The sequence below is a fragment of the Chanos chanos genome, chromosome 3 (assembly GCF_902362185.1).
Source record: "Chanos chanos chromosome 3, fChaCha1.1, whole genome shotgun sequence".
Lineage (NCBI taxonomy): Eukaryota > Metazoa > Chordata > Actinopteri > Gonorynchiformes > Chanidae > Chanos > Chanos chanos.
In genome coordinates, this window is record NC_044497.1 from 44,148,553 (window position 1) to 44,164,939 (window position 16,387).

The 16,387-nt window shown below is 39.4% G+C and overlaps 1 protein-coding gene across 2 annotated transcripts; it reads right to left on the minus strand.

Annotated features, from left to right (window-relative positions):
- Positions 1 to 5,398: 5,398 nt before the first annotated feature.
- dolpp1 (dolichyldiphosphatase 1) lies at positions 5,399 to 12,889 on the minus strand. 2 transcript variants are annotated; one of them, XM_030768647.1, is made up of 8 exons: positions 12,813 to 12,889; positions 10,911 to 11,011; positions 10,610 to 10,694; positions 9,645 to 9,744; positions 9,424 to 9,522; positions 8,873 to 9,001; positions 8,589 to 8,678; positions 5,399 to 7,707 (listed from the first exon to the last, which is right to left on the minus strand). In XM_030768647.1, the coding sequence occupies exons 1-8, from the start codon at positions 12,886 to 12,888 to the stop codon at positions 7,671 to 7,673; spliced, it is 717 nt and encodes a 238-aa protein (XP_030624507.1). In that variant the 5' UTR covers position 12,889; the 3' UTR covers positions 5,399 to 7,670. The 2 variants fall into 2 exon arrangements, with proteins under 2 accessions (XP_030624507.1, XP_030624508.1); XM_030768648.1 differs by lacking the exon at positions 8,873 to 9,001.
- Positions 12,890 to 16,387: the final 3,498 nt, after the last annotated feature.

Sequence of the window (16,387 nt, forward strand, 5' to 3'; positions counted from 1 at the left end):
CTAGCGAAAGTGACTTAGCAGTAACGGAATCCGAACACAAATGGTCAGCTGGACACCATGGAGATGCGTGACAGACACAGGCGTAAACGGCAATGTGTCTTGGCTGTTCACTTGTGATCTGATCGCCGAAGACGCTTTTTAAAACCAAGTGTAAACAGGGCTTTACATCACAAGTGATAGATTATCTCCATCAACTAAATCTGACCCATCATAGTAATTCAACAATTAGTTCAGTTTTGTTGAGGATATTAATGTGTATTTAATAACAGATTATTACATTTTCCTTTCAGAATTATGGTTCAGTGGTATAAAACAGTGCACTCCATCAGTAACTCAATTACAACTGCCCCAAAAGAATCCAGAGAGGAAAAATAAAGAAAAAAAAGTATGCTATTCATCACATATACTTTGGTAAAGGTGAAAATACTTTGAATGTGACTATGGTCACCAATCTTATTAATGTGGTTAAAGTTATAGAGGCCTTTGCCTTCTTAAGCATGTGAAAGGTTTTTACTTAAATTACAACAGTGCTGTCTCTCCATACTGACATCTATTTAGGAAAAGATTTTCCAAAGTAAATAAAACCCTTGGCCTGCTTGTTTTTAACAAGTTTAAAAGGCCATTACCCTCTCAAATTTACAAAAAAAAAAAACAACCTACCATAAAAGGTTTTCAGCAGAGTCGTAATGACATCTAGCATAGATTCTGGATAGGCCGGTCTGAGGTTTATGACTGCTGCTGTGATGTGCTAGAGCGTGTGCATGCGCTCACACATATGCACACACACCCACTTGATAGTAAAGGTTTAAGGCAACAGCTGACAATCATGTCTTGTTGGTTTCTCTCTCCTATGGCCTTGCCAAAGCACACATTATATGACAATACCAAGTCACTGACCAAAGTAACCTCTGAAGCCGGCAAAAACATAGAGCTATTCTATTTGAAACTGGATACAATTTAACCTTCAGCTCTTTAGATTTCGGCTAACATGTCCCTCTTATCAAAGTATGAAAGCCTGAATTATAAGAGACCCACCCTCACAAAAGGAATAAACCAACCAAAAAACATCCCAAGTGATTCTACAAGGTGACAGACTGCAGCACACCGCTTTGATTCTTGGTATGTCACCACGGTTTTAAACACTTTAAGTGATTCATAAGAATGACTTAATCCAAAACCCAGGAGTATAGCACATTCAATGCAAGACAGGCATCCTTGGTAAACACAAATTCAGCAATAAACCAAAAGATTTCTGAAAAATGGATGCAGGTACAGAGTGCAATGCCTGGAGTCAACCAAGTTTATGTCGAGGTAGAAACCCCTAAATTTCTCTGCTGGTTAGCAAACGTCTCTATGACCCATAACCCTGAGTTATGGGCTGAGAATCCTCTCTCTGGAACAGTTTCTCTAACCACTGCATCCCATCCTTGTAGAAAAAAAAATCAAATCATATCCTGCATTTTCTGGTGCATATCCCTCATTTCCATAATTCTCATGTGCTTACTCACAAAAACACAAAATAATTGCATTATTAGCTAAAGCAGGACAAGAGGCTCACTGAACTAGTATTAATTATACACACCATGTTTCATTGCAAATCCAATACCTAGGAACTGTTTCAGGCTAGAGATGAATAGTAAGCAGAAATTAAAATGGAAAACCTTTTTCCCCCATTCTGATTTTTGACCTTTTTAAAGATCTACCCACCAAAGCACACAAGCACCACAACATAGAGGTACACCTGCAGTCACCAACACTCACTGCCTCTGATGTCACAGCAGAGAAGCGAGACCCTCCTTAGTTTTCTGATATAAACACTAATGATAACATAAGATAAAAACACGTTTCACTGACCAGATAATGTAATAACATATGAGCTAACCATTAAATCAGCATGTCCATAAAGAAAACAAAAATCACATAATTAACATGTAATAAGCTTTAATTACCTTCTCAATTAAGCAGGAGAGCATGAGGCTGCCAGAAATGACATCATTGTGGTAAAACAGTAACTTTGCGATCGTAAACATCTTTAACTTGTAAATGTACAGAAGTCCCTCCCTCCAAGATGAGTATGAGAACGTACATGAACTGCCAAAGTTCTTCCCAAGAACCCAAGTTCCAGGCCAAAGATAAAATTAGGTTACATTTAAAGGTGCCCAAACCTGAGCATGAGGACTGAACTTGCTACTCACATAACAGACAGGATAAACACAATTCCTTTGGCGCATTCTCATATTCAACGAGCAATCATATTGCAGTCTAACGTTCAGCTGTCACTTTAGCTCTAGTCGAAAAGTCTGTTAGCTGCTGACATGCTGACACACCAGCACTCGCGCTCATCCAAACGTTAACTTAACTGCTGTGGTACATACAATGTTAGTGGAGTTAACTTTAGAACACTAGACTGCAGAGCTGAAACATTCAAACATCAGTGGACAGACAGTTCATTTTACAGACAGCTTCAACAGGTTTGGTAATGGCAATATACTGTGAGAAAGTGGGTAAACATAATGCACATGTAGCTGCCGAGGTAAAGGAAACACTGGAAAAAACGTGTGACACAAAGCACTGAAAGAGGGCTCTTTAGATATACGTCACCTGAAGAAATTTGGTGATTAATGTGCTATCATGCTAAGAACACACATGAAAATGCCACTAAGTCCACTTGCCCATTATTTTGGCTGCCATGGCTAGGTGAAGGGGTCTTACTAACTCTGAAAGAGGCGACACTGAGGTACCAGAAACATCAGCTTGGTTCATCACGAACTGTGGCTAAAGTAACATCAAAAGAAATGACATCAAGTGGGGTCAATTCTGGTCACAGGCACATACTCCTCAGTGGTGCCATCTGTGCACTTGTTTGACATACAAGGCAAAACAGTACAGCAAGATCAGTCCCCTGACAACTTCACAGACAGGAATACAGTGATTAGGCTGCAGTGCATACACTGCTTATTACACTTAAAGTCCATTATCTTTGCAGATCAACTGGTTCAAATAATACAGCCAGAGGTTCATTGAGAACTTCCATAGCTCTGTGGATGAGTGCATGTGTAGTTCATGAAAGAGACCTACAAATGCTTGTTTCCGAACGATTCTGGGGGCACAGGTTTGGTGTGGAATAGTCCTTCCAGAATTTGTCACTAAATCCCTTGGATAGCAAGGTAAATGCCGAAAAGAGTCATCCTGTACGACCAGCTGCGAATTATACTGATATATTGACATCCTGATGAAAAGATCTCTTCCGGGATGTCGTAAACGCAATTAGCAGTACAAGAGTTATGACTGAATGGCTTGATGAGCGGGAAAACAATGTAAACAAAGTCCAAATGGGATTTCAGCAGCAAGAACTCAAACAAATTGAACCCTTGTGGGACGTTCTTAAGCGGCGCCCGAGATTGCATTTCCTACCACCAACAACAAATGACGGAGTTTCTCATGAAACGAAACTTGCTTCAGACCTGTGCTAGCAGCTAACCTCGGCGTAACTTTCTGTTAAGACAGTTTATATGGGTGTGCTTCTACTTTGATGATTCTCACCTGTAATATCCGCGTTAATCGCAGTGTTAACTCTGCCAAACTGCTGCGCTGCATACAGTTAAAGAAAAACATTGAGAATAACGGAAAAGAGTACTTACCTGCCAACGTTCACTCAGAATTCATTTCAAAATGGAGTGACTGATGCTTTGCGAGTAACTAACGGGACACCAGAAATTTTCCCAACATATTCTCTACTTTCTGGAGTTTCTTCAACTGATCCCCATTCCACTGCAGTCGCAAAGAGTTGACGACAGAGGACCGCCCCCACGCCTGCGCAAAAACTAGCTTCCAAATGATGCGGTTTATATAGCCCTGAAGCCAACCCCTACGACAGACTTAAAAATTACGGTACACTGATGGGCTGGTCAGGAGCGTCGTGTCTCCAAACTTATGAGCGAAGTTAATATACTGTCTCCACGAGTGTGTGTCTCTGCTGGAGCGTTTGGATGACAGTGGCTACTCCCTAAAGAAGTTTCATTATCGAGTGAGCACGAATCATTTCGTAACTTTGTGGGACGGTACAAACTCGACGTTATAGGTAATTTTCTGATTGGCTTATTTGTTTACGTTTACAGCACAGTTCATACTGAAATTTAGTTTAGAATATTGTACTGAGATGGGGTTTTTTTTTGTCTGATTAAAGGGCACAACTGGGAACTGTTGGAGAAAAAAATGTTTCTTTGTTCTATAAATTACACTGTAGTAGTTATGTAGCCATTTTTGTGAGTTAATCAAAATAATCATTTTGTATTAAGAATTCACGACTATAGAATCATTTGTATTAAAGTAAATGTGTTAAGTTCTTCTTTTATAAAAAAAAAATGTGATCTGTAAATGGAGGAAGAGGTAATTTGTGTTCGTCTCTGTGCAGAAACTGCAGATGGTCAAACATTCGAGGTCACATGGTGTGTGCCTTCTTTGTGTTCTTTATTAATTTTAGCAAAGAAGCGAGATAAATATTGGTGACAGATTTTGATGACAATAAAAAATATGGGCTCAACGGAAACCATGGTGTATTACAGAATCGTCTGGGAATTTGCAAGGCCAGACGAGCAGGTGCACCCCAGCTGAAGGGGATTGAGACAATGCACGTTCAGTGTCTGAAATTGGTAAGAAACTACTATAAAGATTGGTGCTTTGTGAACGTGGCTTCAGCCGCTCCCTGGGACCAGCTCAGTTTGTTGTGTGCTTCTTTGAGCTCTTACAATAAACTTACACTACATCAGACTCTGAAAACTTTGATTGTCTTCTTTTAAGCAGGTGAACAGTGTGGCTAGGATCTCAGCCATATCTGGCCCAGGATGAGAATTCTCTCCCACAGAACACATGCATGTTTAAATACAAATGAACATACAGGCTGAGGAAAAAAAGATTTTGTCTAAACTTACATATTAGCTTGAATCTTTCACGCTAAATTTAGATTGTCATTCAATGTGGTTGAAATCTTATGGCATAAAGGAACTGGTTTTGAATTGATGAGACATTCACTTACACTTTTGTATAGACTTAACACCTCTGTGAATGCATTGAACTTAGTGTAAGATTACAGTGCACACTTGGTGGTGTAATGTGTCCCCGCCCCTCTTTTTTTTCTCAACCAATGTTTTCCTCTGTATTTCAGTACATACATGGGCACTGTGTCTCTCCCTCCCACCTTTTCTGTTTTATCTCTGTACAGCATTCCACACTATGTTAACATAAAAATCTGCTAAGCAACCTCCCAAATTATCACACATGGTCCCCAGTGTATGCACATACACCCAGAAATGAGATGGAATAAACACATTCATAAATACATAAACACATTATTTCCTTTTTTATTCAGTCTGATATGAATTACACATGAAAAAAAATGATTACTCTAAGAGATTTTATGCTATAATACCCCATTCCCTTTCAGAAGCTTTGACATAGAAAATGTCCCATAAGCCCTCTCTCTCCAGCGTCACGCTATTGAGAGATTCACGGCGTTGTCACATGCTGAAGGTTCACCTGAGGTTTTGGGTTCCTTTTTTTTTTTTTTTTTAGCATTTATGGGGTTCTTTTTGTACATGTCTTTTGCATCTTTCAAGTTGTCATGTTATCTTTCCATGATACTAGCAGGTAAAGTAGAATGTCAATATATTGTTTTTGCCAAAACATTAGAAATGTTAATACAGGCATCATTAAGCCAGTTCTCAAAGTAGCTGCGATTACCTAAATAACAAATGAATTCTGTTCCAACAATGCACCTGATTAACCCCATCAAAAGCTTTGATGACAATATTATGATTCCAAACTGGCTTGGGTTGAACTTAAGCTAACAACCCATGGCCAAAGTGCAAATAATTTAACAACTGACGACCAGAATCAGGTTCTGACAGGGGTTGGACAGAGCAGAGCAACATATGTGAAAGTGGGGGTGGGGTGGGGATGGGTTAAAAAAACCAAACAAACAAACAAACAAATTAAAAAAACCCCACCTCTGTTAGAGCCCAGAGAGATATTAACACCATTCTGTTGTTACACCACTAGTTTGACCTAATAGAAGAAAACAAAACAATCTTTCCATCTTATTCTCATCCCTTTGGGATTTACTCTCCTGAATAGCTAGGTATGGAACAGAAATAGGAATGTGGTTAATGCTCCATGAGGTCCCAAAACCGCAGCATAGAAATGTCAGTCAAATTGTTTTTACCAGTCCCATTCCTGGGGGTCTCAAAAGGAAGTGTCCGGCGCTACAGAAAGGAGGAGCTACAGTGGGAAGGTAGGTGAGCGGGTTGGCTGCAGTCTTTGCTTGCACTGTTGCTATGCCAGACTCAGTGTGATACATTTACTCCTTAAAAGCAAATCAGGGAGTGCTGATCGCTTTCATCCCTGGCCAGACAGATTTCATGTTCTGGGTTTGACTATCTAAAATAGCATATTGCCACAGATATCAATCAACATTAGGTTGGTAGCCGTGGAAACCTGGAGACAGACTCTGCAGCCATGGGTAATTTTTTTTTTTTTTTTTGAGTTGATAACTCCCTCTGATTTGGGAGATGTTCAAAAGAGTCCTCCTAATCTCCCTCAAGATTTTTTCCTTCCCTATTGTGGCTTTTTCTTAAAATGGAGAGCCCCGGTGACTTTCCACAAAACACTTTGAGTATTTCAGTAGGGTTAACAGAAATAACTAAGCTGTTTCTTACTCACATATGAAAGCAGTTCTCATTTGTTTGCTTAAACAAGAGGGTCAGACAGTAAATACTTTAACCTGAATGTAAATCTGCCTGCTGCCACCGGCATATCAACGGTGACCTTGATCAGCCAACACTGTCTATCAATGATACATTTACAGGCAAAAGAGAAAGAACCCGTCCATATTTCTCATATGTAACTAGTGTTAATAGTAAAAATGCTGTCATCTCTTTTTTTTTTAATTCACAAAGTGCAAATTACGTTTAGTTTATATTACATTTTTTCTTTTCAACCAAAGCACTGAATTATTTTCTACCCTCTCATGTCCCCTGTCCCATGCTCCCAGTTATGCCCTTTGGGCAAACAACGAATCCCCCAGACCACCCCCCCCTCCTCCCAGCCTAAACCACATCATTTAACCCACAAGTCTCCTATACTTCAACAAAAAAAAAAAAAAAAAATCGGAACCTAATCTCATGCTGTTGTAAAACCTGCCACACGTTGGTCACGTAAATCACAGAATCATCATAGTTATCATCTCTCACCCCCTTCTACATTAAATACAGTGCTGTATTTTGCCCCGCGTGCGTTAACGGTTAAAATATATGACTTATATTTTGAAATAGTTTTTGCCTCTTGCACGGTCTGCATGCATGTGTCGCACCGGCACAGGCTGAGCAGGAGGAGGAGGAGAGGGGGAGAGAAGAGGAGAGGAGAAGAGAAACGGTTGACCCCAAACCGGTTCTGACCATACAGTCTAACCACTACTGCCACGATCCACTTCTCTCCTTTGGTCCACCTGAAAGAAGTTCAGTCCTCTGTCCACTCTCGACCACAACAGGCCAGGTTATGAGTCTCCAGTGTGTTTGAGAATGTGGATGTATGTGTGTGTGTGTGTGTCTGTGTGTATATATGTAAGATGTGTGTGGTCCTTTTTCAATCAGTTTTGAACCAGGAGTTCTAGCAGATCACTGGAGTTTTGTTCCCAGCTTTCGTTGTCTGTTTCTGGAGGAGAAAAAGATTAAAAAAAAAAACAAAAAAAACACACAGTCTATGAGACTGGAAAGTACACAAGCTCACTCTTGACCAAAGCTCCTTTCATACATAAAACCCGCAAAATTGCTGGAGATACATGTTCCGGCAGCGCTGGTGGATACTCTTTCACACTTGCACCACATTCCCGGAAAACTGCCAGGACAACCACGTTCACATATGGCATGAAAATCCCGGAAAGTCAGGATGTGACATTAGCATATGTGGTGGAAGGTGCTATGTTTTAAACAAAAATGGCAGGTGAACAGATCCTACTGAGTGCTGATTTACTGACAATATTATTAATTTACGACATGTTTTGTAGATGACTGGGTTCAAAGATGCTGGAGCACCAGGGTAAAATACTAAGCTCAGAGCATGAAGATAGGTCATCAAAAACATCATACTTTTATCAGGCAGTCTTACAGCTTTGTTCACATTAGAGTGTATCCAGAACTTTTCTGGAAACGTTACTAGGTCTGGTTCCAGAAAACTGCCGGATCAACTTTTCCAAAAATCCGACTCGGTTCGTATTCACACATAAGTCTGTTCCAGAAAATCGCCAGGACATTTATGGATAAAACTGCATGTTTGACAGGGGTCCAAGCAAAATACTCAACACACAAACTTGTCAGTGCATTCAGGGTATTACTGACCATCCAAATTGAAGATAAAAACTGGTCTTCTACAAAAAATTAAGTTTATCCTGACATGATGGCTGTGATTAGCACACACATATACTAAAAGTAACTCATTTTCTTCAGATTATTTGCATGAATCTAATGTATTTTTGTAAATAACAAACTGTTATTTATGTTTTATCATGGATGAGTTTTAAAGGTAGATTGTCTGACCTTGCCTCCGATCTGGTGACTGTGTACTCAAACCACAAGATGTTGGGAATGAGACTTGTGTCTCTCACCAGGAAAAACTCTGATATGGGCCTTAAAGAAAACAAAATTCGATAATCAAAAATCACAACAACTTGCAGAACAATCACCACAGTTAATGACCACATTAGCAAGCAAAATTTAGAATATGCAGGGGCAGTGCAAATCCAGGAAATTTACATCAACTAAGTATTCATGACAAATACTGAGTGTGTGAGTGTGTGTGTGTGCACGCGTGCACTTATTACCAGGCTGCTATCTTGGGGAACAGCGGTGTCAACACCTCCTGGGTGATGAAAAACCAGACCACACCCACTATGCTTCCAGCTACGCCCCCATAGATCACCTGTCCCCAGGTGTGGTAGAGTAGGTACACTCTTTAACACAAACAGATAAGTAAGCAGGAACATTAGCCAATAATAAATACAGCACAAGTGTGAGCGTGTCAGCCAGAGACATATGAAGTCCCCTCCTCTTGCTTTCAAATAAACCCATCCTGAAACTCTGTTATCTCTGAGCACACTTTTACAGTAGGACATTACTTTCCTAGCATCTCAAATGTAGACAAAGACAGCCAATCATATTTAGAGGTTATATAAAGTGCACTGACTACAACTTTTAAGGACCAGCCACTGCAAGTCACTTGGTCACTAGTGATCAGAAACATTTACGCATTTAAATTGAAATGACTGTGTGTGTGTTTGTGGCTTTTGTACATATGTTGTATAAAGTCAAGCATTAGCAATACCAGTGTTATCTGTTACCACTCAGTCATATGTTCAATACTATGAAGACTTACCTGCTGTATGATACAGAAAAAGCCACGCCCAACAGAATGATTGACAATACATGTCTCCATAACAACTCCACACATCTGGCGTTGTTTGTTTGATGCATTCTGAGAAATAAGTTTTTCAAAAACATTTTCAACTTTTTCCATCACATTTTTCCCCATTTCAAAAAAGAAACTATGCCAATGTAAATACATATTCTTCACTCAGAAAGAAAGGAAAGACTTACCTAAAATATAGAAAAAGAAAGAAATAAATGACAAAGAACCAGATGAACTGGGAATGGCTGGAGGGCATGCCATACTCTGTGGTCAGAGTGCTATGGGCACCTGCAAAAATCCCCAACATGACAAAATGTATATTAAAACATGATAGGATTTGACTATCTATCCAGCCAAAAACTTATTTTGAACTGCATCACAGAGCCTCCCATTCAGATACAGCATCTGCATCAAGAGTTACATTTCAACACAGTCAATGCTGTCCCTGGAGACTATTGCATTTTCTAAATCCTTAACACCACAACCATCCAATTTGTCATTTGCATGTCAAACTGCACTTCTATGCTGACATCACTTCCTTTAAAAAAAAAAAATCACTGTGATAGCATCACCTTTTAGTAGCCCATAATGAGGGCTATTCATGATCATTGTGAAAAGGGTAGAGAAGGTTCTGATACCATATAGAAAAAGCCAAAATGAAACCTTTCCAAAAAGATATCAATATGCATCAATAACATCACAAATCCCTTGTTTCCCCTCTATGACACATGCTTCTGAATGCATCACAAACTGTAATTTATCTTAGAATGCTGGTTTACAAATATCCATTGAAAATGACAGGGTTTGTAATAACTGAACAGCAATATAAGTCTAACATCAATTCATTTACATATATTCATTCAACTGACAGATGCTCTCTATGCCAGAGCATCACAAGGGAACCTCACAGAATCCCTATACTTAACAATTGACCCAACAGCCCTCTAGTTTTGACTGGTTCTCCTCAACACAATTTAAATAAAATTCCAGTGAAACCACAGATTTCATGTAATGCCTTGACATAGTGGAATCGGTTGCCCTTTCCCCTAAATAGCAAAAAAAAAAAAAAAAAAAGAAGAAGAAGTAGTTCGTTCTTGGAGTATATGACATCATTGTATCAGCATGATTTTACATTTTGCTGGCGGAGACTTACCTCCACAAGGGCGGGGCTCCCTCAGAATATGCTTCAGTAGCCAGTTCAACCCCTCATTCATTACCAGACCCCCAAAGAAGGAGATCTGACGAGAGAAAAAGACAGAGAAAGAGTCATTCATACAAAAAAAGTTAATACAAAACAAAACTTAAGACACAGCATCCAAAACAATTTAGGGATTTCGACCCAGAAATATACACTGCTATTTCTCATATCAAACACTGTGGCCTACTGATGCACAGTTGATTAACAAAGTTCCCTTCCTTTTCCTTCAAATGCAGACCAAGGACATGTGACTCACCGTGTGCAGTTCCCTCTTAAAAATGATGAGTGTGACAAATCCCACCAGGATTGCCACAGGTAACAGACTCATATAGGCCAACACCTGACCTGTCAGATCACCTGAAAGGAGGGAGGGAGAGAAAAATGGTGACGGGTGTTACAAATGTGTGTGCAATGTAATGTGCATTTTCTCCACAGGAAGTCACACAAAGGTAGTAACACTGAGCGAGTTTAAGAGTGTCCCATCCTGCCTTTAGGACTGAATCCGACTCTGGAAAAGTCCCCTTTTTTGGATGGTGTTTTTCTCTGTCCTGTCTGTGCGTCCACCGTCACAAATAGTCAGGGACAGAAAGACTGGACAATCCAAAGAGGTCCATTTTAACTGTGATATCCATTTACAGTGAGAATAAGTGGTCTGCTGTCAGAAGTTTTATTAGCCGTTGTAACCCGTGTGCTAGAATTTTTACGTCATGCTCTCTCGGTCTCAGGGGGGCCGTACTGTGCAGGCTTTGCTTGAACTATATATAAACTCCTTTGACTCAACTACTGAGGGTTCCGATTAGTGAATGTCCTTCTTTGACAAAGGCAATTAAAGTCACATCTCAGAATTAGTGCACTTTTGGTCTGCTAGGCCAGAGATTTTTATTCTGCACAGTAGCGCAACAAGAAAAAAATTAGACGGGCGATTCAGACAAATCAACTGAACAGTTGTTTCTGCCTTTTCGTCATAGAAAACAGAAACATGGTGTAACATATAAGCTAATAAAGTTAGCTGCTTATGTTGGGAACAAGGCATCTCTATAATGTAAATCAGAAATGCTTAACTTCCACGAGTTCTGTTCACGTCATTCGACGAGCGAGGGAATCCCACTGACTGGGCGCACGTGAAGTTAGGAGCTCGCACACCGGCAACGGCCACACCTACGTATCAGGTGTCTAGCTAATGAGTTAGCAATTTATGTAGCCGCAGGAAACTACCTCTAAACGTTTGTCATGACTCTACGGAATTGTTATCATTTCTATGTGTTTTCAGTCTAAAGGTGTCCGGTCACTTGTTCACATACCATAACAAACTGCCGCTTCAACATACGCAGTTGTCTAGCTCCTCAGTAAGCTATCCCTAGCTAGTGAGTTAGCTTACTTATAGCCTTGTCCCATAAAATGTTTCTCAAAGAATGATGCTCATTGTATTCATAAGACGCATGAACAAAGCATAATACTTTTGAGTATAAAAAGTTAACGAACAACGTGGGATCAGCAGTCGGATACCGAATAGAGACCAACATTCCTATGCTTACTTAGCTGAGGAGCTAACCTAAGAAAACTAGCAAGAGAAATACGTAAAGTAATAGCTCATAGTCAATAATTACTTTACTTCGTGCATTGATACCACTAACGCTGCAATATTCGCATTAAGACAGCTACCATTCCTTGTCTGGCAGGACTGCATATGATTTTTAACGCAGTGCTTATTCAGCGTGATGTAACCGAGGGAACTATCTCATGGATGGCTAAGCTAGCTAGCTATCTATCCCGAACTTTCGCAGGATATCCCGCTGGAAAACAATTAGTTGCAGCGGGCCAAAGCCTCATTGGACTACATGCTGTCAAGAAACCACTATGGTTGATTTTCAACAGCGCCAAAGTGAATTTATAATAACAGCAATCAATATTTCTAAGCGGCAGCGAATGAATCAAGGTATTGTGGTGATAATTGTGAGGCAACGGGCATGCGCACGGGTAACACAATTTGGCAATTGAGTAGAGCATGCAGCTTTATTCCACGGTCTCACTATTTGGCAAGCCACCCTTTGATTAGTGTCCATTCAGTTACAAAAACAGTATACTGTATTCACCTGCACAAACAAAACACATGGGCAGCTATGCTTAAGCGAAATATAAGGGTTCAAAATACACTTACCGGCAGGATACTCGACATGGGTTAAAGATATCGACCGCCATCGAGGTGGTGCCGAGCACTGTTCTTCCGACGCCATCTTACCCGGACACCGGGCAGCTGGTATCGACGAATCAGAAAGGAACGCCCAAGGTTCTTTGACCAATCACCAACCGCGAGAGAGGCTAAGGTAATCGGCCATTCACCATGTAGATCCTCAAAGGCAAAAAATCTGCACGGGAACAGCTGGCCAATGAGAGACTGGAAGTGGAGCGGGTATTGTCCAATCAGCGGTGTCTTGAATGGACATATGAAAATTAGGTTTATTCAAATGAAAGAGAAAAAATTAAGTGAATGGAGAAGCTCTTCTTCAATCGACCGACAATCCTAAATGTTGCGAAAGCGGTGGAAAGCACCTCAAAACAGCTCATGAAGGGACTCTGACTGTTTGGAAAAATTCGGAAATATGTCGAAATTCAATGTAAATCAAAACAGTAAAATTATTGCTTTTTCTTTTGTTTCTCCAGATGTATCAATTAGGCATGACACTGTTGAAAACAACGGACTGCAAAATATAGACGCGGACATTTATCTTTAAATTCTAAATCTTTCCCCCTCAGTTTTGAATATCCTAGCTGATCTAAGAAATGGAAGATACAAACAATGTATGCCCCGCCCGCAAATATATGTGACCTAATTTTCCACTAATGATGTTGTTGATCAAACCTACTCTTGTTTGGAATCATAGCCATGTAATGAACGAATTAATCAACTCCATTTCTGTTAACTGTGGATAAAGAACACCATTCCCTGTGTACTAATCTGAGAGGCAATCTGTCAAAAGTGGTGCATTGAAGCTTAAGCCATAAATAACGTTACACAATACCTCATAGGAGTTAAGCACTTTCCCAGTGAAATTTTCCGCATAATTACATGCTTTTAAATCACACATTTTCTTTTCAAAATTCTTCATTTGTATATGTCATTCAGTTACATGATGGTATTACAAAGTTCATGTGTTAATCGTTTTATGATGAACTTGGTCATTGTACATAACTCATGGTCATTACATAGTTAGGACAGCTGACTACTCATAAATGAGATGAAAATCTGATGACAATAAAACGGTGGCGAGAGAGATTAAGTGAGTGCAATAGTAACAATAGTAGTGTATGATACAGTAAGTTCATATTGGTAATTGGCTCATATTGGTTCTTACTGTTATTGGTAGCTGGATAAATAACGTAACATTAAAGCACAATTACAGAACACTGAGATGGATGGTAGAATTCCTACTGTTTATATGCACATGTAAGAAGGCAAGATGCATACAGATCTAAACAGGAAAACAAACCAACAAACCGATTAAAAATAAAAGACTTTTACAGTTTGTGCCGGAAGATTTTTCTTTCCCCATTTTATCTTTTTTTTTTTTTGTACAAAAACAGGAAGACAACAAAAGGCATTTACAGAACATGTAAGGACACACATGAAGATAAGGAAAAGTTCTTGTCAAGTTTCACATCATTCTCCCATTCCTCCACTTTGGCCATCAGTTTGAGCCCTGATTCAGACATTCACATATCACATGTTCTCCAACTGAGCTTATTTCCATTTCTTTGTCTCTACAGTTTGTTTTCACAAGAGACTCACATCACCTACAGTCATTCTTCATTTAATCCAATCAAAATGAAAGACACAAGGGCTGAACTCAAAAGGAACAGATACACACAATGAATACAAGTGACCCTGTAATATGTGCTTGGTAGAAAGCTGCCAGGTTGTTATTGTTGGTTACGGCCCACGTATGTATGACGACACAGCACAAGGAGATGCAGGTGTCATTACAGCCACAAAGCTAATTACTGTAGGTTGTTTTCAAACTAGTGTTCACAGGCATAAATGAGTCTAGAATCTGCATTGTAGACAAACTGATTAACCTTTCCTGCATATTCTCTCTTTGAACCTCCTCTTAAAAATCATCATAAACTGGGGACATGGATTTCTTCAATGCATAGCACAGTGGCACACAAATTTAACCTCGTCCCTAAAACAATTCAGTCAGGCTAAACCTAACTGAATGTCTCACAGTTAGAGGGGCTAAACTCAGAGATGCCAGGAACAACAGTATGCTGACAACTATGGCCAGTACACTCATTATACTCTGGAATGAACCATTATTACCCATCCTGACTGAAACATTCAAAATAACATCAACGCTAATTTTCAGCCTAACTTGACTAATTTACATTTACAAACAGTATCTCTGATATAACCATGTCTCTCTGTACCAACACACTGAATTCATTAACAGATAGTGGATCCTGGACAGCTCACAACACACCCACACTGAAAATTACTCTTTTGTTTTCAGTGGAAGAGCATTCTACATATTGGAGTGAAGCTTCTTAATTAAAAGCTGTGGCTCAGACTTCCTCCTCCCTGGTCACAAAGCAGACATAATACCACTGCAATGGGCTGAAATCACATCACACAACCAAAGACAGAGAATCCCCAAGACACCATCTGTGTCCAAAAAAAAAAAAGAGATCTGATTGTTTGGATCTTTGTAAATGAAGTTGAGTAGAATAAAATTTCTTAAAAGAAAGGTTCACCATTTTTTCACCATGGCATACTTACGTTAAAACAACTCTACAGACAGATACTCAAAGAATTCGGCTAACCGGGTAGCTGAGTTAAAGATGCTGGTAATGGTATGTTTAGCTGGAGACAGTTGAAGAGTCTGTTGAGACAGCTGACAGCCTGAGATCTGAACAGTCCAGAACTCAGTCTCATAGACGTCCATTGTTTCTAGTCGCAATTACAGTAGTGGTAGCAAAAGATAACCACTGGAATGCTTTCTAGAGAAAGCATGTCATAATGAAAAACTGGTGAAACTTTCTTTCTAGGAACCATTTTACTATGTATCTACAATAAATGTAAGGATGGGAATTGACCACAAAAGGCAAGTGGCAAACATACATATGTAATCAATATATCAGATATTTCTCTTCCATTCAAGAATGGAATTTCCCATACCTCCTCTCTCTATTCTTTTTACATCATATAGGTAAATGATATTTAACGGATAATTATTCAATGGTTAATCTACAGTGACATTCCTTTTTCTCACAGGTAAACATTAAGCACTGCTTTGCATTTTTCATGGATTTCATGAAATATCTGGTGTTTTAAATACTCTTAAGTTATACAGATTTCTCTTGATGTAGGTTCAGTGTTATAACAAAAAAAAAGAGCAAAGAGACAAGTGCTTGATCTGATATTATGATAAAAAATAGATTAAAAGAGCTTTTTATATTATTTGTTTTTTTGGGTTCAAGTGCAAAAATAGCAAACAAAGGCAGGTCCAGTGGATGTAGAAAACATAGGATTTGATTTAAATAGGCATAATCTTACTACTCTAGATGACACGAAGCGATCCCAGATGTTTCTGGAAATACATTTAACTAAAATTTAAGACCATGGAAAAGAAGCAGAGAGTTCTCTCTCTCATTTTAAGGAAGGCTCAAAGGCAGGTGATCAGCATCAAGTCAAAGACATTGTGGGGAATACAAACCTATATTCTTACATACTATGTA

Bases quoted from the DNA above. Each gene is read 5' to 3' on its own strand.
- dolpp1 (XM_030768647.1), bottom strand. From the start codon at position 12,888: ATGGCGTCGGAAGAACAGTGCTCGGCACCACCTCGATGGCGGTCGATA. The intron at 9,002-9,423 runs GTAAGTCTTCAT...TTTGTGTTAAAG, and splicing joins TTTTCTGTATCATACAGCAG to AGTGTACCTACTCTACCACA. The intron at 8,679-8,872 runs GTAATAAGTGCA...GTTTTCTTTAAG, and splicing joins TTCCCCAAGATAGCAGCCTG to GCCCATATCAGAGTTTTTCC.